The sequence below is a fragment of the Ammodytes marinus genome (genome assembly GCF_949987685.1).
Source record: "Ammodytes marinus genome assembly, chromosome: 3".
In the NCBI taxonomy this organism is placed as follows: Eukaryota; Metazoa; Chordata; class Actinopteri; order Uranoscopiformes; family Ammodytidae; genus Ammodytes; species Ammodytes marinus.
This window is the reverse complement of record NC_137232.1, coordinates 27,568,930-27,593,913: the sequence shown is the minus strand read 5'-3', so window position 1 is coordinate 27,593,913 and position 24,984 is coordinate 27,568,930. Positions and strand designations below refer to the sequence as shown.

Sequence of the window (24,984 nt, the reverse complement as noted above, 5' to 3'; positions counted from 1 at the left end):
GGCACAGCTTATTGATCTCTGAGAAGTATTACAGTGAATATATCTCTCTCTCTCTCACTCACAATCTCTCTCACACACACACACACACACACACACACACACCCCCAGAGAAAGCAAGCAAGACAACTGGTGGTATGCTTAAAAAGAGGCCAAGAGGCAAACATCTGCAAAGATTTTTACCTACTCTATATTTATTTACCAGTCCTCCATACTTGTGTTGTGTGCCATTTTGAATGTTTTTCTCAAATGTTGGCCCAGCAGGAATCAGACTAAGAGTAAGAGAGGGGAAGCAGAGAATTAGAAATGAGGAGATGGACCAGGAGAGAGAGAGTATACTGCAGATAAAGAGACAACAAATGAGAAAGGGATGTAGAGATAAAGGGAGGAGAGCTGCACATGACCGGATTATGTCGTTGCAGAAACAACACATACATATTTGACAGTGTAGATCAGGGCACATACTGTATATCTCACTATGAAACAAAATATATTCTCACAGAAAAAACATATTCAGTTTACAATTTACATTTGAGAGGCAGCCAAATTACTGAAATGATTTGTTCTTCATCCAAGTTGTTGAATTTTAATTGTTTCATATATCCGTCACTTATAAATCAACTAATTCCTTCGACATTATTTTTACTGCAATTTGTCAGTGCACCTCAACTCCTCATGACAAACAGCGGACCTGCAGCAAAATACAAACACACTCACAAAATAGAGATACCCCAAATACACACACACACACACACACAAACACACACACACACACACACACACACACACACACACACACACACACACACACACACACACACACACACACACACACACACACACACACACACACAGGAAGGAGGTTAGATTGATCCAGGTTTAGCTCTCAGGGCTAAGAGTTATTGAAGAGAATCATCCCTCTGTAATCTGGTTAGAGCCAACCAGACCTTCCCAACACACACTGCTCTGAGCCTAACTGTGTGTGTGTGTGTGTGTGTGTGTGTGTGTGTGTGTGTGTGTGTGTGTGTGTGTGTGTGTGTGTGTGTGTGTGTGTGTGTGTGTGTGTGTGTGTGTGTGTGTGTGTGTGTGTGTGTGTGTGTGTGTGTGTGTGTGTGTGTGTGTGTGTGTGTGTGTGTGTGGACGCATGTAAGAGAGGGAGGGAACACGCTTCCATTTGTTTTGTGTATCCTTCCTTTCCTTGTTGTTGTGAGGCTCCTCTGAGAAATGTCAATGTGCCCTTCTGTCAAAGTCGGTCCCAATCAGCTAAAACACACAAACACACAGAAGGTTAGGCTGTCATTCACACAGCCGTTGATAAAGCAGACAGAGCTTTGGAGCCCCTCTTGTCATTATTCATCTGCGTGTCCATCTCCGACACATCTCGTTTGTTTCTCTACCTCGTTCTCTGCCTCCTTATCTCTTATCACTTCTCTCTCTCTCTCTCTTTCCCCTCAGTATCTCCCCGTACATCCTTACTCCTCTTTCCTCTCCTTATCTTTGCTCAACTGTGTCATCTCTCCATCTCTCTGCCTCCCTAATTCTGCCTCCCCTACTCTTCTCCTGCCATGCATCCGTTCTTTATGATTATCGGCTATTAGCCGCCGTTTTAACTAACACTCAGATCTCGTGTCTGTCGTGAAGTATTTTCGCTTCACTACATCAAAAGCAGGATGGTCTCGGTTGACTGTAGCTGTTGTTTGACACACTTTGTCTGCTGCCATATGCAAGTGTTGGTCCCTACATGTTCTTGCCTCACTCGATAACTTTGAGGAGCCTAAGTCTGAAACCATTTACAATTCAGAGAGAACGTTGTCAAATTGAATCCAAAAGACCTAGTGTGCACGATTGCATTTTTTGTGAGGTTAAGTACAGCTGCTCTGTGGTGGCAGTATAAGTTTTTCTCCATTTTATACACACAAAAACACACATTTCTGTTCTCCAGTGTTGGATTTACTCTAATTGTATTCATTCAAGATTTTTGTTTTAAGTTTTTGTATTTAAAGTATTGAGAAATTGAGCGATAGTTTTAGGAACTGTGTTTAAACGATTGTGTAAACTGCCCTGAAATTTTGATTCAAAAGATTAACACTCATATTAATAACAGAACCATATCTTTTAAATTTAGCTCATAATTTGGTTATAATTGTAATTTATTTCTCATGAAATATACATTATTTAGATGGATGGGGGTGATGGTTACTGTAAAAAACACACAAAAAGAACAGCATTATTCTTAAAATATTTTGAACATAAAATATTTCAAATCTCTAAAAGTATTGTTATGCCATATATACAATTCCTGTGTGTGTATATAGGGAGAAATAAAAAACCCAGCTCCTCTTTGGCTCTGGTCTTGGCCCCGGCCTCTCAACAGCCTCCGATTTTGGACAAGTTTGTGCTAGGGTCTGCTTCTTCGTCTAGTGGCTAAAACCACGGCCAAATACACTCTTTACTCCCCTCCGACCCACCTCATCATCTTGTCTTTGTGTATGTGTGTGAGTATGGTTGCTGGGGTGATGGCAGGGTTGGGTAGGCACTCCTCTTTAAGCAAAGCGTGTGTATGTGTGTGTGTGAGGCTGCGATCCATGCTAAACTGATTTCGCCATGGCCGCGCCAGGAAGGCTAACACAATTACTGCTGGCTAATGGCCCCACTGACTGAGGGGGGGGGGGGGGGGGGGGGTGAGAGAGGCATCGTGGATAGCTTTCTGTAGGTCTCTCATCTTGCTCTCTTGTTCTGTTTTCTCTCCTCTTTTTTTTTCAACTAAATGTCTCTGACCCTTGTCTCATCCCTGCTCTCTCAGCCTTTTATCATAGTTTCTGGGATACCCGTCGCCCTCGGGTCAACTGGGTTCAGTCGGGTGAAACTTGGGACTACGTAATGCTAAAGCAAAGTCAACACATGACACAAATAATAGTCTCCTTTTTTCTTTCCCCCCTCTAGCCATCAGGAGGAAGGAGAATGGTTGGTACGACGAAGAGCATCCTCTGGTCTTCCTCTTCCTCGGCTCATCAGGAATTGGTAAATCACCGTCTCATCTTTCACAGCCAACCCTTCCTCTCTGGTTTGACCCCATGAAGTGATGAGCAAAAAAAAAGAGCACTTCAGTTTCCTAAAAGTAGCTGCCAAGACAAACAGAACTCTTGAGTATAAGTGAAGTTTCTGAATGTTTGTTGAATGCACGCGAAGTGTATATTTTTCCTGCCAGTCTAATGACCAAACACACAAGACTACAAAAGCACATTGTTAAACTCTTCCTTGTATCCAGTGAATTAGTTTGTCTCAAAGGTTTCATGATATACTGTCTGAAGTAAAAAATAAGAATTAAAAAAGGGAAATTTTAAACCAGCATTTTCAAAAGGGTTATACAAAGGTTTTAATTAAAAGATCAAAAGAGGAACTGTATTTAATTAAATCAAGTCACAAAACTGAGTCTTGAGAATGAAAAGGTATTTTATGCAAGGAAAAATAGTTGAGTGTCATGAGCAGAATAAGAAAAGAATTAACTAAAATCAGACTAATCAGACTAGATCAACATTCAGCTTAGCATTGTTGCCAAATGCAGTCCCACCCACAAAGGCTCTGATTGGCTCAATTGTTTCTCAATCAATTCAATTCTCCTTTGGGAATAATAACTTAATTATCAGTCAATCAATTTCCAAGCAGGGAAAAATCTGCAGACAATTTTGAATCACTGACCGAATTTGAGCTGTGGGCAGCGATTCTGGGATCTTGAACCTGGCTGGTAGTGTTTAGTAAACAGAACTACTAATGTGCATATTATTACACAGTAATACAGACACTGTTTTATAGTCAAACAGTGGGCATACAGCATGTCAAGCCAACATAAAGTTAAAATAACATTTACAAAAGCAGATCCTTATGTATAATGGTTTAAGAGTATGGATGTGAGTGTATGACCTGGAGGACTGATGAAGGTATTTATTTATGTTTTATTAAGTACGGGCCCTCAAGTATTGCCCTTAATTATTGTTCTCCACCATTCTTACTTCTTTATATTTCTTCCGCCTCATTTTCTAGCTGCTACTCCTCCCACACCGTTTCACTTAGAAACTAAAAAATTTCACAGAACGTCCGTCCCTACCCACCCCACGGAGTGTGCTATTATTCAGTTTTTGGATTTTCCACTAGGGGGCGCTGTTATGAAGTCCCGACTGAAAGAAGTTTGAGAGGCCACGCCCCGCACACCATAAATCCGATTGACTTGAAATTTCTCACACAGGTGTATGTTAGGGTGCTCTACAAAAAAACCTCTGGGACCATAAAAGTCCGCCTGGGAATATTTTTCGCTAATTAGCATAAACTGAAAAACAGGGTTTTGACCACAACTTTGTCAAATTCTACTCTATAAACACCACAATTTCTCACGAAGCTTTGGGGGACTACGATGCACATGCCCGTAAAATATTAGTAGGCTAGCTTGAAAAACATGGCCGCCATTGACCAAAACGTTTACGCAGGGGCGGGGCTTATTAACAAATTGGCCATAACTCCTTAACCATAGGTCCTATCATCATCGAACTTGCTGGGTATGTGCAGAAGTCATGTGGTAGCATGTCCCTTGAAGCTTGTCGAGATTGACCCATAGGGGGCGCCACAAATGCGAAAACCATAATTCAAAATTGCAATGTTTGACAGGCCACGGCCCTTTCCCACTCACTCTGATTGACTTGAAATTTCTCACACATGTACAGCTCATGGTGCTCTATAATAAAGCCTCTTGGACCATAGGGGTCAGCCATGATTTTTTTTGTCATCCCAAATTTGCATGACCTGAAATACAGTCAAGTGCCATCTACTTTGTGGATTTCCAACCTATCATCACCAAATGTTGTACGCACTATCAGGGGACCGACATACACATGTGTATAAAGTTTTAGCGAGATAGCTAAAAAAAACATGGCCGCCCTTAACGAAAACATCTTCGCTAAAAGCGGCCATTTTCCTGCCGTTTTGCCACGATTGCGACCTTCAATCGGCCACAACTCGGGACTCGAGTTAGGAAAGCCCGCGGCGGCGGTTCGTAGAAGCGTTCGAGCCCGGCCGACGGCCACCGACGTGGGGCTGGCGATCGGCGCCGGGTGGCCCGTACTTTCCAAATCTCAGCGGGATTTTCTAGTTGTAGTTTATTGTATCCCATTGAGCTCTACTCTAAACAGCTGACACACTCAAACAATGGAAATGCTCTCTGACGCACAGCACAGACTGAGCGAATCTCAGAGCAATACTAAAAAAACAACAACAGCAGCAGTTTAAATGAATGACTGGGGGAGGAATTGTCTCATTTCTGTCTGGCCCTTTCTGCTAAGAGATATCTAGAATAGAGCAGAATAAAGGACGACACAGTTTTAAATACGTTTTTAATCTTCTCAATACCAGCAGATATTCAATAGTATAAGGCAAACCCTGTCTGGGGCATCTGTAGTTTGGAGAAAAGCTTAAAAGAAGTATGTTTGTGCGTAAGTGTCCGTGTTGGTAGGGAAGCAAAGAGGGAGACAGAGGAATATTAAGGGCCAGATAGATGGCTAAAAAAAGATAGGGATGCTGAAATGACAGGCCAGAGAGATAGATGGAGGAGAGATGGTGTTCATATTCTCTGTTGCCTTCAGCGACAAACAGTGGCCATGAGACATCAATATTAAACACAGCAACAAGACACAGTCTGACAAAAACACACACACACACACACCGTACCCATATGCATACAAAACACAAGACATCAATATCATATATGAGCATTTATATGCAGAATATTTTACCGACATCATCTCCTGCTTTTGGAGAGCAGGAGATGATTGAAAGCGTTGTAGAAGGGAGGCCCAGGGATTTAGATTAGCACTTAGAGGAAGAGAAAGATCGTCTTTCTGTCTGAAATGAGTGCACTTGTTTCTGAAAACTTTTACACACATCTCTGCAGGGATTTGTTTAGTTTTGTTATATTAAAAAACACAGTAATTAAACAGTTCCTGTTTAAAACTAAATAATTAAATGATTTCTCTGTTTTGTCTGATCGCCTAATGCTGGGTATCACAGGGAAAACAGAGTTGGCCAAACAGGTGGCACGCTACATGCACAAGGACGTCAAAAAGGTATGTCATACACACACACACACACACACACACAAACACCAGTGTTTTAATATTCAATCAATAGGTGGACTCTCTTTTCTTTCGAAAGAGACAAAAAATAAAACTAACACATTTAATTAAGTGGGCCTTGCTGCCTTGAAGAAATGATAGAGAATTATATTTGTGTTGGTTTCCATAGTAACTGATACAGTAGCATCTTGTGCCCTTTGGCAAGGTTAACCCTTTGTGTGATTGCAGGGTTTCATCCGTATGGACATGTCTGAGTTCCAAGAGAAACACGAGGTGAGAAAGCTGTGTGAAAGTCGGATATTAGTCGAGCTGTTAGATTGTTTTTAATAACTAAGGAGGCTAACTGTTTAGAAAATGTTGCTCCAACAGAGATTCATTCATTTTAAATGAGAGCTGCTACAGTTCCATCATTTTGCTGTGATGATGCATTGAATTAATGCTTTGTATGTGCTAAAAATGGATTCATAAACCAAAATGAATGTTGTTTTTTTTGCCTTATTTGCTCTTTTTTGTAAAGCTATGGTGATGAATACATTTAATTCAAGAACCAATTCTAGGGGGCGCTCGTGGTTAGAATTCCCTTATTTGAACCCATTTTGCGTCCTCTTTCCATCGTCCTCTCAGGTGGCAAAGTTCATCGGCTCCCCACCGGGATACGTGGGACATGAGGAAGGAGGTCAGCTGACCAAGCTGCTCAAGGCGTGTCCCGACGCTGTTGTCCTGTTTGATGAAGTAGACAAGGCCCACCCCGATGTTCTAACCATCATGCTGCAGCTTTTTGATGAGGTGTGAGCACAGACACAGACACAGGAAGTGAGGCATAATAGATAATACACTTACATTCTTCCTGACTATCATTCATGCTCTCCTTCAGGGTCGCCTCACAGACGGTAAGGGGAAAACCATCGAATGTAAAGATGCCCTCTTCATCATGACATCCAATGTCGCAAGTGAAGAAATCGCCCAGCATGCACTGCAGCTCCGCCAGGAAGCTGAGGAAGTCAGCCGCAGAAAGCTGGCAGACAAGCTTGGTGAGAGACACACACCAACACATACACACTCAAAAAACGCAAACACGCCGTGATGCACCAGTTTCTTACGTATATCAAACACTGCAGCTGACTTGCTTATTGTGATTCTAGTGCATCACACTCCACTTTCATCATTTGATGTAGTTGAAAACGCACATGATAATTTCATGTTCAAATAATGTCAGATGGTCTGGAGTTTCTAGTGGTGCTGTTACACTGTAAAGACATATAGAGCCATCAGGTAACCAACGGTAAATGAATCAAATCAAAAGTGTATGTAAACTGAACTGTTGTGCTTTTCCCCAGAGGATGTACAGAAAGGTGATGACGTCAAAATATCCCAACAGTTTAAAGAATCTGAAATTCGACCAATCCTGAAGGTAACTCAATCACACAAACACAACACAACACACACATGTGTAATTACTCACAAATGTTGCCGTTTAACCGTATGCTTTTTCTACCGAGGTTCACTGCATTTGGCCTGAGAGGCTTTGGTTTTCATGGTTAACTTTTTGGTTCCTCCCCAGTCTCACTTCCGGAGGGACGAGTTTCTCGGTCGGATCAATGAAATAGTATACTTCCTGCCGTTCTGTCACTCTGAGCTGCTTCAGCTGGTCATCAAAGAGCTCAGCTTCTGGGCCAAGAAGGTACGTAACACTGTGGTCCATATTTCATATTCTTTCAAAATATATTAACTGCCATGTGATTAAAACTCTTTGTGACAGACTCCTAACACACACATTTTTTCACATCTGTATTGTTTTGCACAAGAGAGGGGAGCAACACAACAGCAGGTTTAACAAAGGCCTCTCTGTGTGTCTCAGAGAGGGAGGAGATTTTACTGGGCGTCTTCAAAACAACCTGCATTCATAACACTGTTGTCCTCCAGTGGGACTGGAAGGCCCTACACACTTTATCCTGCAGCCGCTGAGCTGTGCAGGAACACACGCAGATCAATATTATGTGCCACTACTACTCACTATAATGTGATTACAGTGTTTAACATGTGGAGCCTTCATCAATATTTAATTATTAATATTACATCTGCTGTCCTGACAGCCAACATGGGCCCTGCAGGCAACTGATAGGGACCTGACGCATGCCTCTCACTGTGTGTGTGTGTGTGTGTGTGTGTGTGTGTGTGTGTGTGTGTGTGTGTGTGTGTGTGTGTGTGTGTGTGTGTGTGTGTGTGTGTGTGTGTGTGTGTGTGTGTGTGTGTGTGTGTGTGTGTGTGTGTGTGTGTGTGTGTGTGTGTGTGTGCGATCTATTTGTAAAGGTTTCTGTTGTCTTTAATTTTCCTTCCCTCACAAAAATCTCATTATTACAGAATCCTCCCGAGCCATGTGTTTGTCCATCACTTGCATATTAGATAAATGAACTGTTAAGTGCTATCTGTATCACCTTAATATAATCTTTGTAATGTTGTATTATTAGTGTTTATATCTATTGAGTAAAACATGGCATTGTATTTATTGAATGGAGTGTTAACATCAGTAGCTAAATGAGGCGCTCTGATCGGGACTATTGACTGGTGTTTGATTAAAACGCATTAAGGGCCTGTTGATTAGCAGTGGCAGACATGCTGCGTGACGGTATCTCCTCTCTGCCTCTGCATTTGCCTCCCTCCTGCAATCTTGTTAACTATTACTTCTCGCTGTCCGTCTACACCACCATCCTCTCTTTCTGATTTGACAGTGTATAACTCTCTCCTGAAGTTCTCAGCCTCATCCCTTTAACATCAGCACATCAAATGAACCTCTTCTCTTTTTTTTCTCTCCTTTTCTTTCCTCCGGTCCCTGGCATTAGGCTAAGCAGCGCCATGATATCACTCTTCAGTGGGATCAACCAGTTCTGGACCTGTTGGCAGGCGGCTATAACATGCATTATGGAGCGCGCTCCATCAAACATGAGGTAATACACAAGACTGTCGCACCAGGTTGAAAAAGTCTTAAAATTACATTTTCTTTTCTAAGGGCCTTAAAAGGAATTGCAAACAGTCCTTGGTTTTATGAAGCCAGACATCTTTCCATCAGTTATTATAACATTTGATTCCCCAGTTATATTTCTGACATCTGGAGACAAGGCACCTCTGCCAGATGAGCTTTACGGAAGACAAATAGAGCCTGAAATACTTCTGAATATTTCCATAATAACTTGTATAGTGTTGAGTAATTTAGTAAATGTTTGTCTGTATTTCACTTCCAAATAAGAGGTTAAGGTTATATGCTCAAACTGTGGTTTGGTGTGTAAAATTGTAAAAGCTGTTTCATTACATCTCCACTGTAGTGAGCGGCAATACCACTGTTTGTGTAAAATGTTGTTTGAGCTCAAATTGAATGTGAGACATTACATTGGCCTTTAAGAAAGTGTGAGAGGCATTATTCTCTTTTTGTGGGGCGATTTGTCAAGAAGACTAAAAATAAGCGAATGAATCCTAAATGGTAAATGGACTTGTACGTATATAGCATAGCGCTCCGACATGTTGCAAAGGGTGGGGATCGAACCACCAACCCGCTTAGCCACAGCCACCCACCTCTGCTATACATATTTGATCGGGGGAAAGCCTATTAGTTTTCAGTTGTTGTTTTTTGGACCAATAAGAAAAACAGATGTAGAAAGCAATAATAGTCAAATGAACGGAAATCTGCACACTGTTATACCATTTATTTCCACTTACCTTGTCATTGAACCCTCAGGTTGAGCGGCGGGTGGTCAACCAGTTAGCTGCAGCCTATGAGCAGGAGCTGCTGCCCAAAGGCTGCATCCTGCGTCTGTCTGTCCAATCAGAGGAGCAGGAGGAGCAGAGCACGCCCAGTCTGCGTCTTCAGGTGGTAGGAGAGGACAGCTCATCCAGAACACTGGACATCCGTCCACCGCTCAGCCCTCAACACTAACAAACAACACAGAGGATATATCCAGAGATGCATGTTCACTTCCTACACAGACAATATCACCATCACACCGCGTGAGAAGGATGGATGCTACTTGTTAACAATAAAAAACAAAACCCTGATAAACACATCACTGCCTCTCTGTTTCAGTACACCCATGCAGTTACCATGCCAATATTTCCACCGTATGCACTACACTATCTGCTAAAAATGATAGGTATTACATTTATGTTATAACATACTTGCATATCAGTTGGATCTGATATCAATAGGGTCAATGTTTTACATTGTGTGATTGTAAAAATAGCGTTTAGACTTCAGCGTGCTTGTGCAGCTGCAACATCATCATCAGTGGCTTGAGGGCCATAGTGTTAGCTAAAAACTGAAAGCTGTGTTGCATTAGGTGTATAGCAGCCTACGGCTTATCAACTTAGATGTGACATACTTCATAGTGTAGGACACTGAAAACAGCCAACATATTTAATATTTATTAAAGATATATAAATATATAATTAAGTTAATGGCAGTGAGCCATGTTGTGTGTATGTGATGTACAAAGGGTGAATGAGTTTGGGGGGCCACAGACAGGAGATGTCATATGGAAACAAATCAAAACGGACATTGTGGGGCGCTCGTGGATTAGTGGTTAGAGCGTCCCACAGCGTCTACAGACTCAGTCCTCATTGCAGCAGACCCAGGTCGAATCATACCCGTGGTCCATTCTCTGCATGTCCTCCCCTCTTTGCCCCTTTTACTACTGTCTCCAAAATCTAATAAAACGCTAAAAATACATTTTTAATTATTTATTTGTAAAGCTGGCATTGATAGGTGAATGTTTACAAGTACCAAAATGTTGATCTTTTAAACATTGAGCAATTAGGTTTAACAATAATTAATGTTTTGCTTGGATAAATAAAGCCCATGTTATGTTTGTCTGTGTTTGAAGGAATAAAAGTATTAATGACCAAAGAGAGATAGACATTACCTCTGTGTTCACTTGAATGCACACTTCACTCACCAGCAGAGCTTCATTGATAAATGTCTGTAAACCCATCTTGCTAATTCATTTAATCAAAGTAAAGAATGTGTTAGTGCAGAACTGTATAGCCGTCCATTTAAAAGATGGGTAATATCACTGCCTTGTGATTTGTTTCTGTTGATGCATGTTAATGTAAAACAAGACTACAGTGTGTGTTTGACATTTAAAGCAATTTAGAGTCATAAAGAAATAATATTCAAAGGGTTGTTTCATAAATGTTTGAACAGCATGTTGACAAGGCGCCAAATGTAATCAAATGTCACTTTTCATTCTTGTATCCCAGCCTCCACCATGTAAATAAAGTCATCACTACAAAAAAAGGAGGAATTCCTCTTGTTTTTTTTAGTTCCGTTTGTGTTGCACTGACACTCCTGATGGATGGATGGGTGTGTGTGTGTGTGTATGTGAGCGTGTGAGCGAGCAAGACAAGAGCTTGGGTGGGAATTTTGCAACAATAAAGCTTGTCCACCTTGTGAAGCAACATGACAGAGGAATTTCCTTGGAATCCTGCTCTGTGTTGGGGGTCTGTGTCGTACGCTGGGAGGGAATGCAGAGGACATCACACACACACACACATCACACCCTGCAGGAATGTCTTCCCTATAGGGAGGAATTAGCATGCAAGAAAAAAGACACAGTTAGTCTTACTGTGCTCCTCCTGGACCCCCCAACCACAACACACACATACACACACACACACACACACACACACACACATGTAGCCTGTTTTACGTCTACAGATACAAATGTTACAGAATAACAAGACATTTTTTGTTTGGTGAACTGATTAGCTAGTAAATTAGTTGACACAAAAAGTGTTAATTGTGTGTTAACAGGAATTAATGCCAAACATTAGTTGGTTCCAGCTTCTTTATTGCGAGGATTTCCTGCTTACTCCGTTTTACATTATTGTACATAACATGTCACAGTGTTTCAGTTTTTCGACAGGAAATGCTTTAAGATGTAATATTCGGCTCTGGCAATTTTCAGTATCCTCTGACATTTTATTGTCTAAACCATTCATCAAAAAAAGTCAACGGATGAATCAATAGTGAAAGTAATCTTTAGTTGTAGCTTGATTAAACTTTTCAGTCACATCTCTGTGGTCTCTTAACCTTTGAAATACTGCTTCATTTATTATCCATTCCTTTTATGATTGGTATAGTCTTAATAACGTAAATCCATAAATTCATCAGGTAACCTTATTGTAAAGTGTTACCTCCTTGTTATTCACCTGACCTGTCTAGAGAAAGGGAACCGCGAGTGAATCTAAAGCTTGCTCTGTGGCCGTATTGAATGTCGATGGCACTGTAAACAAATGGGCACACTGTCAGAAATATCATCTGCATCTTGTGAAGCTGAGACAAAGGAAGACAGCGGCAGACCAAGAGAGGTTTTTCTAGACTCTTGCAAGTGGCTGCATCTGGACGGTAGATCAGGTTTTGCTTTGATACCTTGAGGCTTCTCCCATCTCTTATAACCCACAAACACATCTACGCTTTATGGTTTTAGGAAGTCAGGCTGGCGTGTGTGTGTGTGTGTGTGTGCGCGCGTGCACATGTGTATATCCATTTACCCTCCCCCGAGGAGGAAAACAAGAATAAGAGGAGGAGGAGAAAGAGAAGAGGCTCTTAGTCTGTCCGTCAGGCTATTTCTGACTGCTGCCATTTCTCTGATTAGATTATGGAGAAACAGAAACCTGGCCCTCCATCGTCCTAACCTCCCTCTCACTTGCAGCCTCTCTCCGCCTGCCTCATGCTCGGCTTCTCTCTCCCCTCCGCCTTTTTTACCTCTCCGTTCCCTCTTCCTCTTCCATCCATCCATCCGTCCATCCATCCATCCATCCATCCATCCGTCCGTCCGTCCTTTCCTCCGTCTGTGGCCCTCCTCCACCTTCTGCTGCTGATACAAATGGAGGAGAGCTCACGGTGCAGGAGAGAAGCAAAACAGTCAGGAAGATGGGAGAAAGCAAACACATTTCAAGACACATTTAACTCCTTTGTTATGGGTGCTGGTACCTTCCCACACCACAATTAGGTGCACCAAAAGGTACTGAACATGAAATGCAATGTTCCAAGTTCTTGTTCAAACTGGGAGTTCAATTCCATGCCATTAACCAATTCTCACTCTCCCTTAATTTACTCTCAACTCTGTACTGTCAGCTGGCTTATTAAAGGCATACAATCGCTCCAAAAATAATATGAAAGCATTTCACAAGCAGCACCCCTGGCAGTCACAGTCAGGGGCCCCGGAGCTGCAGTTGCCCACTTTCTGACAACTTTTCCCAGGTGGTCTGATCATCCACACTTGAGGGTTTAATGAGTAATCGGGATAACTTTATGTGTGAGATCGGTTGCCAACAAATATGAATCTGTCTTTAGGGTGCGTTTGATTTCGGTGCAGTTGCTGTGCAACAGTGGTCAGCCCAGGCAGCAGCAGCAGCAGCAGCAGTTCGGAGAGGTGCAGCAGCCAGGTGGAGGTGGTGAATGATGAACGACTACTAGAGGCTCTCCCATTATCATATCTGTCCCTGCTCTTAACGGGGGGTTTTCATCCGTGTCCCTCTGCACTCATCTCATCTCTCCCTCCCTCCTTCTCTCTCTCGTTCCTCATCGTGCTCCCCCAGGAGAGCGATCGATTCCACCTCCATTACCTCGCTCCTCTCATCTCTCAGTTTGAAGATGCTGCTCGTTCGTGCACAGCGATCACAGCCTGCACTGGGCATTTCGGTAGTGTGTAGCCTACATGCTTGGGTAAAATGAGACTCTTGGCCCATGTGTAAAACTTATGGCGATTTTGTTGTAGATGCACGGGGATGCACGGGGGGGGGGATACACACACCGGATGCCGTCCGGTTACCGCAAGGCAGTCCCCTGGGAGAATTAGCATAAAAGACGAATAAAGGAATCCACCAAAAAACACACCAGTCTGTCCGCCTTTCTTTTAAAGAAAAGGAACAAATCCATTCCGCCTAATTCGAACCTTGCTCAGGGACAGCTCGCGTGGCAGATTGCAGCCTAATTAGTTTAGAGGGAATTTAATTCAATTAACTTTCCACAGCTCCGCGCGCCCCGCCGCTGGGCTGCTTTCAGAGCGCGGGGCCAGAGCTCCAGATCTAATTAGCGTGTTTGGAGAAGCTCTCCTGCGCGCGGCCATCCCTCGCCGCTCCAGCTGTGGTGTGCTTGCGCGTGTGTGTGTGTATGTGTGTGTACTGTGGTCTCCCGGGATCTGTTTTTTTTTATCCTAAAAAGCTTCTTTTTTAAGTAACATGCCGTTGTCCATTAGGATAATACAGGTCTGGTGTCGCAGTGAAGAGACGCACGCGGCATGTGAATAACCGCAGCTGCTCTGCGTCATATATCTGGCTGATGAATGCATGTTGGATTGATGTTAGAGGGGATTTAAATTAGGGTGAATGTAATTTGTTGGGTTAAAATTAATGGCCGCATTTTGAGGCAACCTTTGACAAAACTTCAGCCGGATCAGTTTTTGTGCTGGATAGGCTACCTTTTTATGAAGGTAAATGTTGTAACATGCGAGTGTTGCAGCTTCCTTTCGTCATCTTTTTGGTCCAGTGTGATAATTATTAGTGTTTTTTTTTTTTTACTCAATTTATGTTGAGCTGAATATTCAAGCAAATACATTCCCCCTCAGTGAGCACTCTACAGGCTCTTTTATTGGCCCCATGATGATATGTGCACAACTTGTAATTACACTGGTAGTGATAAATTGATGCAATATGATGAGAGTGCGCATGTTTTGTAAAGCACAAAATAGCCATTTCGTACCAGGCCTTTCTTCTCAATGTTCAGATGATTTTGGGGGTATGTTTGCGTCTGATTTTTCATCAGGATGTTAAAAAATGATCACGCAGTTCCTAAGGCCCATGCATATTACAGCTATAAGCCACATAACCAGCACCATTTGACCTTGACTGAACATTAAATTGATCCATGTCATTATATTTATTTGAACATGTCCTGTTCCTCCTTTAGAGCAGGCCACTAGTCCAAGCTGATTTTGATCATGTGTATCAATTTTTATATACTATATCTATGGTATCAACACCACCAAAGTGAGTTGACTTTAGCTGGGTGCTGTTGCTGTCGTCTCTAACCCGGTTAGATGCCCGCCGTCTTCTCGAGCCTAGCGTCACGGTGTATTCCGGTAATTGGGGGATTGAAATGCGGGGACAGGCGCACCGACGGGACCCCTCCACGGCCCCCGGTGCTCACCAACCCCTCCCTCCCGCGCACACTCTCTCATCCATCACCGGGCAAATCAAATGCACCGCCAGCCTCTGCTGCTGCACAGACACAGGCCGATGTTAACTGCAGAATCTGTGATTTTTGATTTTATTTTAAGCGCAATCAAATCCAACCTCCGAGGGAAAGGGGGTCTTAAGAGAGGCGATGACACGACACATTTCAGTGACACTGCAGGTAGAGAGAGTCAGCTGCTCCGGCCTGGTGCGTTTAACACAGTCAGCAGAGTTGAGGAGGAAGTCGTAGCGAATGGAAAAGAAGAATGCAGGTCCTATTAATCCTATTCAATTATAATTATATTTATTTACAAATATCAGCTAAGAAAATATTAATAGTAGATTTAAAATGACATCTAACCGCCAGAAAATAGACCTGTGGGTGAGTGCGTGCTTGTGTATATCTAAGAAAGAGGGAGAATTCAATCAGCCACTGTTTTACGCACAAGCAAACTATGCACATGTAGCAATGTAATCAGCATTGGCTGACTCATTTACAACGAAAACAGACTTCTTTGCTGTCTTGCTATCCATATACAGGATATGGATAGCAAATCGAAATAGATAGGTTATGCTTTCTATCTCAACTGTAGGTCTTAAAATGCAATACACACGACAAAATAATGTCCAATCACATTCAAGAATAGGAAAATAATCAGAGACTGCCTTTTAATTTAAAATGAATTAAACCTATTATTTTATAGAACACCTATTATGGTTATACTGTATACACTAAAATAATTAACACCATTACTTAAAACAAATTACAAATGTTGTTATCGCATGTATTAGTAGGCTTAGCTTAATTAAGACAACTGATAATAATGATTTTAAAAAGGAAGACATTTTGATTATTTTAAATAAAGCAATGACACGCATATTGGGCCAATTAACTCTTACTAAAACCTGAAATCAACAATCGTATGAGTCTAATATCTGTATTTGTTTTCGCATTTGCGGGCAGGTTATACAGAGCTTGACAAAGGGGAAGTTATCAAGGCCTGAGGGTCAATAGCTGCCTTTATCTGAAGCAGGAAAAAAATGCTTTCGGCACACGGGACATGTTCTTCTTCTCTGAGTTCCAGTGATGGATGGACCCGACAGGTTCTCTCTCTCTCTGTCTGTCTGTCAGACTGACAGCTTTACTCGGTTTCTCAGACCACCACCGTGTGTTGCGGGACAGTAACCGGCCTGGGCCTCCCGCGTGGCTTTTCTTTGAGCCAGTGTCGCGGCTGTCCCATCTTCCACTCATCAGTTATCCCCTGTCTCCATCCATGCACCTCTCCATCAAGGCCATCCAGCCATCCATCATAGACACCTAGTCTTTCCTCCACCTACACCACCACCACCACCACCCGGACTCACACGAGTCATACCGGACCTTTACCGGGCCCATCTGCATGCAGCCCCGCAGATCTGCAGCCTGCGTATTGACCATCGAAAACAATTACAGAAGCAGGAAAGATGGGAGCAGAGAGAGGGATCAGATTTAATCAGGATTTCTTTACAGATCGTGGCCCTTTCTTGTTTATAGTTGACAGGACCATTAATGGGATCCGAGTAGTATAGGCCCACACCCCTGGAATAATAAATTCAGAAAAGATGCAGGTATCCCTCTGCAAAAAATATTTAGCCTTGGCTTTACACCCTGTCCTCCCCTGAAGCCTATTAGAATGGTTATTTTATGATGTTTATTTATGATGCACCAGGGTAAATTTAACAGGGCAGATTTACGTACGTTTGTAAACAGTGAAAGAAAATAGGGTGTTTTGCTATAGCCTACTCAATAAAGTGTTATGGCCTTCATTTTTATTAAGCTATATGTTGTCCTTCATTATTCCCTTATATAAACTTAATTTATTAAATGGTCCTTATCACTCGTGGTACAGTTTGGACTCCAGTCCTTAATGTCTAAATAATGGATAATGTTCGTGTATCTTTTCAATCAAGGACACAAAATGATAATTGAAAAGCCGAATTGATCCTTTAATGTTTAACTCAATCCGAGTGGAGCAGGCAGCATATGTTAAGTGCATCCATAACAGTTTCCCCTTCTAACCCAGTCCTGGCTCCATGGGCCTATAATCCCTATAGTCGGGGGTTCCTCCCTCAGGAGCCTCTAGGGGACCATTGTGTCCCCCTCTGTTGACTCAGACGTCATGAATGCCAAAGATCCCGGTTACTGTTTCCGTCAAATCGCCCCCATGAATGTAAAAGTCCAAAGTTAAAGCCTCCGCGGAGGAGAAGTCTCCCCCTGCGCTGGAGCACTATAGGGCGGATTAGTGGCCTGGAAGAGACCGGTTTCGTCTTTGAAGGGATTAAAGTTTAAATGTTTAAAAAGCGGGAGAGCTAGAGTCGCTCCTGGCTGCTCTTTTTTTAAATGGAAGGGCAGAAACGGCCCCGGAGAGTTTAACTTTGAAACAGTTTAAGTTTCTCGGTAAACTCACCTCTGAACCCAGCAGACGGGACAAGGACGCACAACAGACGGCGTGGCCTGGGAGCCGGGGTGTATAGGCCTATGGGCCTATAGCAAAACAAGAAAAAGAAAAGAAAAAGTAACCGATTCTCATTAGTTCATGTGTTAATTTTAACTAGGCCCTATGTGAACGTCCATGATGGCTGGACACTTTTACATGACAAAATAGAAAAATTAAAAGCCTATTCAGGCTTAAACCCGTATGGAGCTGAATGCTCAAGCCTGTCACAGGAGAGGCACGTGCACAAACCCTTTGCACAGGAGGTCACGTGCTAAACCGAGGTTTCTGAATTGGAACATTAACTTTTGGACAAATATTTTGCATTAATCATTAGTTATTAGGCTAAAAAAACGTTTCAAAAATAGTACATTTGACTTGGAATAGAAGTTATCACAACAAGGAGTGCAGTGCCGCTCCAAGAAGCTCAGCTCTCACCAACCACACAATACACGCTTTAAACAAAATCGTATTATTTAGACTAATTTGTAATTACAATGAGTTCATTTCGACAAATGCCCGCATGCGCACGTTATATGGGGTTAATGACATTAAGGATCTTGCAGCCTCTGGTCAGGCAGAGATAAGAGCACGCACATTGAGCCCTATTGCGCGCGCGCACAAGTCAAACTTAATTAATTTCTGGCTAGCACGCACAATGTAATTTTTGTTTCGTGGGTTTTATTATTCGGTGAAATGCATCCACTAATAAAAAGCCTGTTAATTTGATGAACAGAGTTTGAAATGCAGCCGTTGTGTTCTTGAACAGCACCAGGATTTGGAAATGGCACGGAGAGCGCGCGTCAGTCTTCCTGTTTCAAGCCCTTTGCTCTGCGTGCGTGTATGTGTGTGTGTGTGTGTGTGTGTGTGTGTGTGTGTGTGTGTGTGTGTGTGTGTGTGTGTGTGTGTGTGTGTGTGTGTGTGATGTGGGGCCGTTTGGGATATGACTTATCACATTGTATGACACCGAACAATAAACTTAAACCAATTTATGAAGCGTCAATGCGTTTATGTGTTGCCTGTCGTGGTTGCACGGTTGTGTCTTCGCAGCCAATTCCCTCTCCCGTCCTATACATCAAACTGACGCTCACACCGGTGACATCTCCGTAAAAGTGATCGGAATCAAATCACAGCTTTTAATCTCAGCAATCACCGTCACATCTGGACGTTTCCCCCAACATAAAGACTTCTGTGGCTGGGCTGCGGTTTGTTTCCACGAGCCGTTTGAGGGACAGTGAAACAAACATTGACCTGCTACAGAACATGTGGGATTTTTAACCTGCACCTGCTCATAGGATACATAGTAACTAATACTGTTTTTGCATGAACTAATCGTGAGCAATATGGCAAAATAACCGGACATCACTCCGGTTAGGCTTACGCGTACAGGAAAATGGTCTGTCCTGGGTGTTGTTTGCATGCATCCGATGGATATTGCTCCTTTATATTCACTCTTTAAACTCACTCTACAACCTATCTTGTGATATTTCTCCTAACGCTACGTTTAACAATTCAATGCCCCCCAAAAAAATCACAATCAATTCCAATATTCCGTCTGATTACAAAGATAAGGTTTTTTTTTTAATTAATAAAATAGCCTACAACAAATTGACGAGAGGGTAAGCTATTTTAGCGGTTTTAATAGGCCGGACTACTTTCTTTGCTCATAGGCTCGAATCATAGCGGACTGATATATTGATAAGGCTCTACAGTTGAATTTGAGTGGAAATACAGTGGGCCTACATAGCCTTATTTCAGAAGGAGAGGAGACAATAAGCATAGACTTGTCTTGGCTTATGGCGTTACATGTCTACCTGTGAGCGTATTAAATCCCTAATGAAAGTAGTTTAAAGCTAGCCTATATGATAGAGTAAATAGGCTATGGTAGCCTAACTAGCCTACCCTAAACCCTGTCGTATTGGTCTGAAAGAATAGCCTTAAGACTTGACTCGTCCAAACGACCTAATTTAACGTTTTAACATGAAGAAGCCGTCGTTTTAATAAGACTTACGGTTCAACTGCTGACACCTGCGAGCTCATGAAGCTCTCGAGTGCGTGGGCGGTGCAGTGAGCTGTGGGAGGAGGGAAGGGAGGGAGGGGGATCCGTGTCCCGGCTAACTCACTGCTGGCATTGTCATGGAAACTAGACCACCGCCTCGCTATTGTCTCGCGCTCTGCCAAGTTTATTATAAACACCGCGCGAGCAGCAGCGCGCTGTCAAACGTAGCGCGAGCACGAGAGCAGAGCGAACCGCAGTCCGGACAGCAACAGTGAACTGAAGTGACGGTCAGCGAGTGAGAGGGAGAGAGAGAAACAGGGGGAAAGTGAAGGAGGACAGTGACTGTGAAGAGAGAAAAGTGAAAACATCTGGATTATTGACCAAGAAAAACGACCAAACAGCCGCGTAACAGTGAGATATATCCAGGCTCTACAACACAAAGCCGAGGAGTTGGAGAGTCTAACACTCAGCCTCTGGAGCTATAGGCCTACTGGAGAGACTGACCAACTGACTGGTTTGTCCTACAATATTTAATATATCTCCTAAAGTAAAAAGCGACTGAAAACACGCCTGAACCGCTGTGACTCCCACGTTCCCCTCGTCGTTTCTTTTGCACACCGGTGTTTGTGCCGGCTGATCTCCATGTATAAGATGGATTACTCCTACCTGAACTCCTATGACTCCTGTATGGCGGCCATGGAAGCGTCGGCCTACGCGGACTTCAGCTCTTGCAGCCAGGCCAGTTCGTTCCAGTACAACCCGATCCGGAGTGGACCCTTCTCCAACCCGGGCTGCACTCCGCTCAGCACGGCCAGCTGCACCCTGGGAGCACTGCGCGAGCACCAGCCCACACCATACTCCTCAGGTAGCCTACAGCAGCCTCTATTTTATTTTTCTAAAATGTATAGATAAATAAAGGTTTTAGGATGAAGGGATTCTTGATCATTAGGATTAAAAATGTTTCTTATAAAGGCGAATACATCAAAATATATTATAGACCATATAGGCTACATTATTTTCATTATGGCTCCACTTCTTAAGGTAATGAAAAAAAACAGGGGAAAAAAGAATAATATTTTATTATCAACTCTATTTTTCGTTTATAACCATCCATACAGTTGAAGGCCTAATTCGTTTTACATGGATTTTTATCATCATAGAATTAAATCACTGCTAAATTAATTTATGGATTTAGATATTTGCCTGCTAAATTAGTGTAATAATTTAACTTTTTAATGGTGTTACATTTTTACGTAGAAAAGCCAGGGCAATTTTAATTTGCATGGTGAAATATTGGATTTCTATGCAAATGTCAATTTATAGCTTATAATTTCATGCATAAATCTAAAACCCCCAGAAGACTGTTATAGCCTTTATGCCTATAATATTAATAATTATACTAATAGGCTATTAACCTATTATTATTATTAATAATAATACATATTCTAAACACATGCGCGCATTCACATGCACACGCACCTGTTGTCCATACCTAGGCTCACATATACAGAACATCTATTTAAATATAGTTATTTTTACTTTTAAAATAATATAGCAGACATATTCTTATTGATATGCTACTTTATATTTTGATTTTCTGTTTACTTTGACAGACTTTTTCACATAACCTGAAACGCTCGCTTTTTGTATTGTAACACTGAAACAGGGTTTATCCTGATCAAAGTGCATTGCTGGACTAAATGTAGAATTGTTATATATTGTATAGGCTATACTTGCCTAATTAAAGCCTTTTTTTTATTTGAATAGCCAATTTGGGCTCGTTTATTTTAAAGGGTCAAACCCTTTAAGCCGACATAATAAAAAAAAATGTAGGCTCACTAAAATAAAAACAAAACAATAAATAGGTAGCCCAATGAATTAAGCAGCTTTGTGAATGGACAACAGAATTTTCAACATTTCTTTATAAAAAGTGGCCTGTTATAGGCCTTCAGTCTACTAGATTTTTCCATAATGCTAATTATTTCCTTACTCCGGTGGTAGTCCTGATTGGCTCGGACACCTATCAAGCAATTAGTTATAGCCTTTGTAGTTTGTTTCGCCGCGACGGATTTCCAGATAAAGTCGTTTGGCCGAAAAGTCGTTTTCATTCAAAAAATCTGACAAGGTGAACACGGCCCTGCGTCATGCACGCGGGGTTTAACGCTCATAAGTTTTAAAGCGTCACACGCACCATTTCAAACTTTTATTTTCGACCTCTAAACGATATTATTTCCCCCACCCTCTCAGTACCATACAAGTTTTTCTCGGACCCCTCTGGCCTGAACGAGAAGAGGAAGCAGCGGCGCATCAGAACCACCTTCACTAGCTCCCAGCTGAAGGAGCTGGAGCGGGTCTTTGCCGAGACACACTACCCGGACATCTACACCCGAGAGGAGCTCGCGCTGAAGATAGACCTGACCGAGGCCCGGGTACAGGTGAGAGGAACAGGCTGTTATTTCTTCTGCTTTATGCAACCCACAGCTCAGAAACCCTTACCTGACAATTTAATTTGAATGTTAATTTGACTGGTATAGGCTATATATATTTACCTAATTATAGCCTTTTTGTATTGAAGTAATTGGGCTAAATGATGTAGGCCTATATGATATTTTAATTTATGATCGCATCCATCCATCTTGAATCAAATATCTATTTTAACCTTTGTCTACTCTATGTGTTGAACAGGTGTGGTTTCAGAACAGGCGTGCCAAGTTTCGGAAGCAGGAGCGCGCCGCCAACTCCAAAGCCAACAACTCTGGTGGCCCCGCTGGCAGCAGCAGCAGCAGTGGCCCTGGAGGGAAGAAGAGCGGGGAGCCCAGGTCTTCTTCAGACGACGACGAGTCCAAAGAATCCACCTGCAGCCCCACGCCCGACAGCACCGCTTCTCTCCCCGGCTCGGCCAACGGCAACATGGGCAGCCCCGCCAGCCTGAGCCCCAGCCCGGCTCCCGTCATCAACAACAGCGGCTACGTCAACACCTCCAGCTCTCCGGTGCTCCAGGGGCTGAAGGCGCCCAGCTGGTCCAACCTGGGGCCCTCCAACCCGGCCGTGGCCCAGCCCGCCATCCAGACTCAGGAGATCCTGAAGGCCTGGCAGCCGGCGGACAGTATGACCGGGCCCTTTGCCGGAGTCCTGTCCTCCTTCCACAGAAAACCCAACCCGGCCATCAAGACGAACCTGTTCTGAAGCACACAGAGGAAGAGTGAAGTCGAGAGACAGACATTATGTGCTCGGACGGACCAGAACAGCGAGGTGCGTCTATAAGCTTTTGGTTGAGAGAGAGTCAGGACTTACCCAATTCCACCCGCTGACTTCACTGGCTGTAGTCTGATTGTGGTTCAGCCAGTCCCTCTTCAAAATACAGTCCTGTCAAACTGATTTAAAAGTCATCTAATAAGGTATCCCCAACATATTATGCAACCTGCAAAACTCCACCTGGACACAATCAGTTTCCTCCCCTGGGATGACTTCAAATCTTCACTTTCACCCTCACCATGTATAGAGCCCCTAAACTTCACAGTGTCAGATGGATTGATTGTTTATGCATTACGAAAACAGGACTGCTTAGACGATAAACCCATCACACACACACACACACACACACACACACACACACACACACACACACACACACACACACACACACACGTCGATTTCCCTTAGTCCTTTCTGCCTATTGTGCACACTCGTTCTCACATTCCCACACTGTCGAGCGATGGCAGTGACTCGGATGAGCATGGTGGTCAGGTACGAGTCTAAAGCAGAAATCTAAACATCACGCTCCAGTTCCTGCTGGGGAAACAAAACAAACAAACTTTTTACCCTCAAGCACAACTTCCTGGAAGCCCCCACTCCCCCTTTGACACACAAACTCCCACTAGAAGAGAACAGGGTCCCCCTAAATCTCTTTGCCGAGCAGAGCAGGGCAACCCCGAAATCCAATTAAGAGCGGCCGGGTCCGGACCAGACACCGCTCTGGTTCATCCATCCCCTCCTCCTCCCTGTACTGTATCAAGTCCTGACTAACCCCACTCTCATCCTCAATACAAAACACAAGCTAAATATGTAAAAAGGCAGCGAGGGAAATACAGAGAATAAGAGGTGTTTCCTGCTGTGTTCTTTGGCTAAAAAAGGGACATAGACTGATATTTATACACAGAGCTGAGGGTATCTAGAAATCTGTCAATCTAATTATAACTGACTTGTTTCATGGTACTACAACTGGTTTCTCAGTCAAATGCATTTTTTTTGACGATTCTCCTGCTGGATCAAATTAAACGGATGAGACAGTTGCTGCGGTCTGTGGCATGAACTCTTGTGGACTTGAAGCTCATCGCCCGCTCTGACTGTATCCCCCCCCCCCCCAAGCATTGGTTTCATGAACTCTGCCACATAAGGACAAATATGGGATGAACGCAGAAAGCAAATGTTGGTCATATATGCAGACAGATCCTACTGTATGTTTTCTACTGTATGTCCGTAAATACCCCGATTCTGTTCCTGTTGACTCCCATCTTTTTTTTATTTACTGCTTTGCAAAATGGCAAAAAAAAGAAGAAAAAAAGAAGCTGTTTGTACGTTTTTCAACCTTGCAGAGTTGCTTGTGTATCAACTATTTTATTTTTTTCCAAAATCACTGATTTTAGGCAGAAGGGGAGGGGGGAGGGGGGGTATTCCAGAAATGTACTCAAATGTGGTGAAAAAAAAACATGTATTTATTGATATTCTTTATTATGTCAGTGAGAAACCCCCACATTTCTTTGAACTGCTCCAATAAAATTGTGTGACTGTAAATTCCGTAATTAGTAATATAAATATTAGGTAGCCCTTTTGTTTCATTTCTCTAATGTTGCTTTACAGATTGATTTCATTGCAGAGCGCCTGTCTGACAGACCACATGAAAAACTATGAATTTGGACAGAAGCTCTAGTGATTGAGAAGTTATAGCACTACTCTGAATATTCTAATAAATCTACATTATGGAAGCACTACGTGATGTGTTCAATGACCTGGTTTCTTGTGTGTAACAGAGTGATGAGGGTCGTTGTGTGCAAAGTCAGGCCTCAGAAACTCAGAGCCGTGTCCATGAATCTCCAGAAAATACGGTTAAACATAAACTTGAACTACTGTCACTTGTACCGTGCATTTTTCCCCTTTCCTTTTATGACGC

At 42.8% G+C, this 24,984-nt stretch overlaps 2 protein-coding genes across 2 annotated transcripts in view; both read left to right on the top strand.

The window, feature by feature from the left end:
- The window catches only part of clpb (ClpB family mitochondrial disaggregase), a 35,602-nt gene extending 24,240 nt beyond the window's left edge, over positions 1-11,362 (top strand). The window contains exons 8-16 of the mRNA XM_080053827.1: positions 2,941-3,018; positions 6,052-6,107; positions 6,345-6,389; positions 6,741-6,902; positions 6,991-7,147; positions 7,454-7,527; positions 7,678-7,797; positions 8,957-9,061; positions 9,847-11,362. Coding sequence (XP_079909953.1) covers positions 2,941-3,018; positions 6,052-6,107; positions 6,345-6,389; positions 6,741-6,902; positions 6,991-7,147; positions 7,454-7,527; positions 7,678-7,797; positions 8,957-9,061; positions 9,847-10,044 — 995 coding nt within the window. The 3' untranslated portion in view covers positions 10,045-11,362. The remainder of the gene's footprint in view (positions 1-2,940; positions 3,019-6,051; positions 6,108-6,344; positions 6,390-6,740; positions 6,903-6,990; positions 7,148-7,453; positions 7,528-7,677; positions 7,798-8,956; positions 9,062-9,846) is intronic.
- A 9,094-nt stretch (positions 11,363-20,456) lies between these two features.
- phox2a (paired like homeobox 2A) lies at positions 20,457-23,000 on the top strand (the record flags this gene model as incomplete). Its single annotated transcript, XM_080053490.1, has 3 exons — positions 20,457-20,679; positions 22,062-22,249; positions 22,500-23,000. The coding sequence occupies 3 exons, from the start codon at positions 20,457-20,459 to the stop codon at positions 22,998-23,000; spliced, it is 912 nt and encodes a 303-aa protein (XP_079909616.1).
- Positions 23,001-24,984: the final 1,984 nt, after the last annotated feature.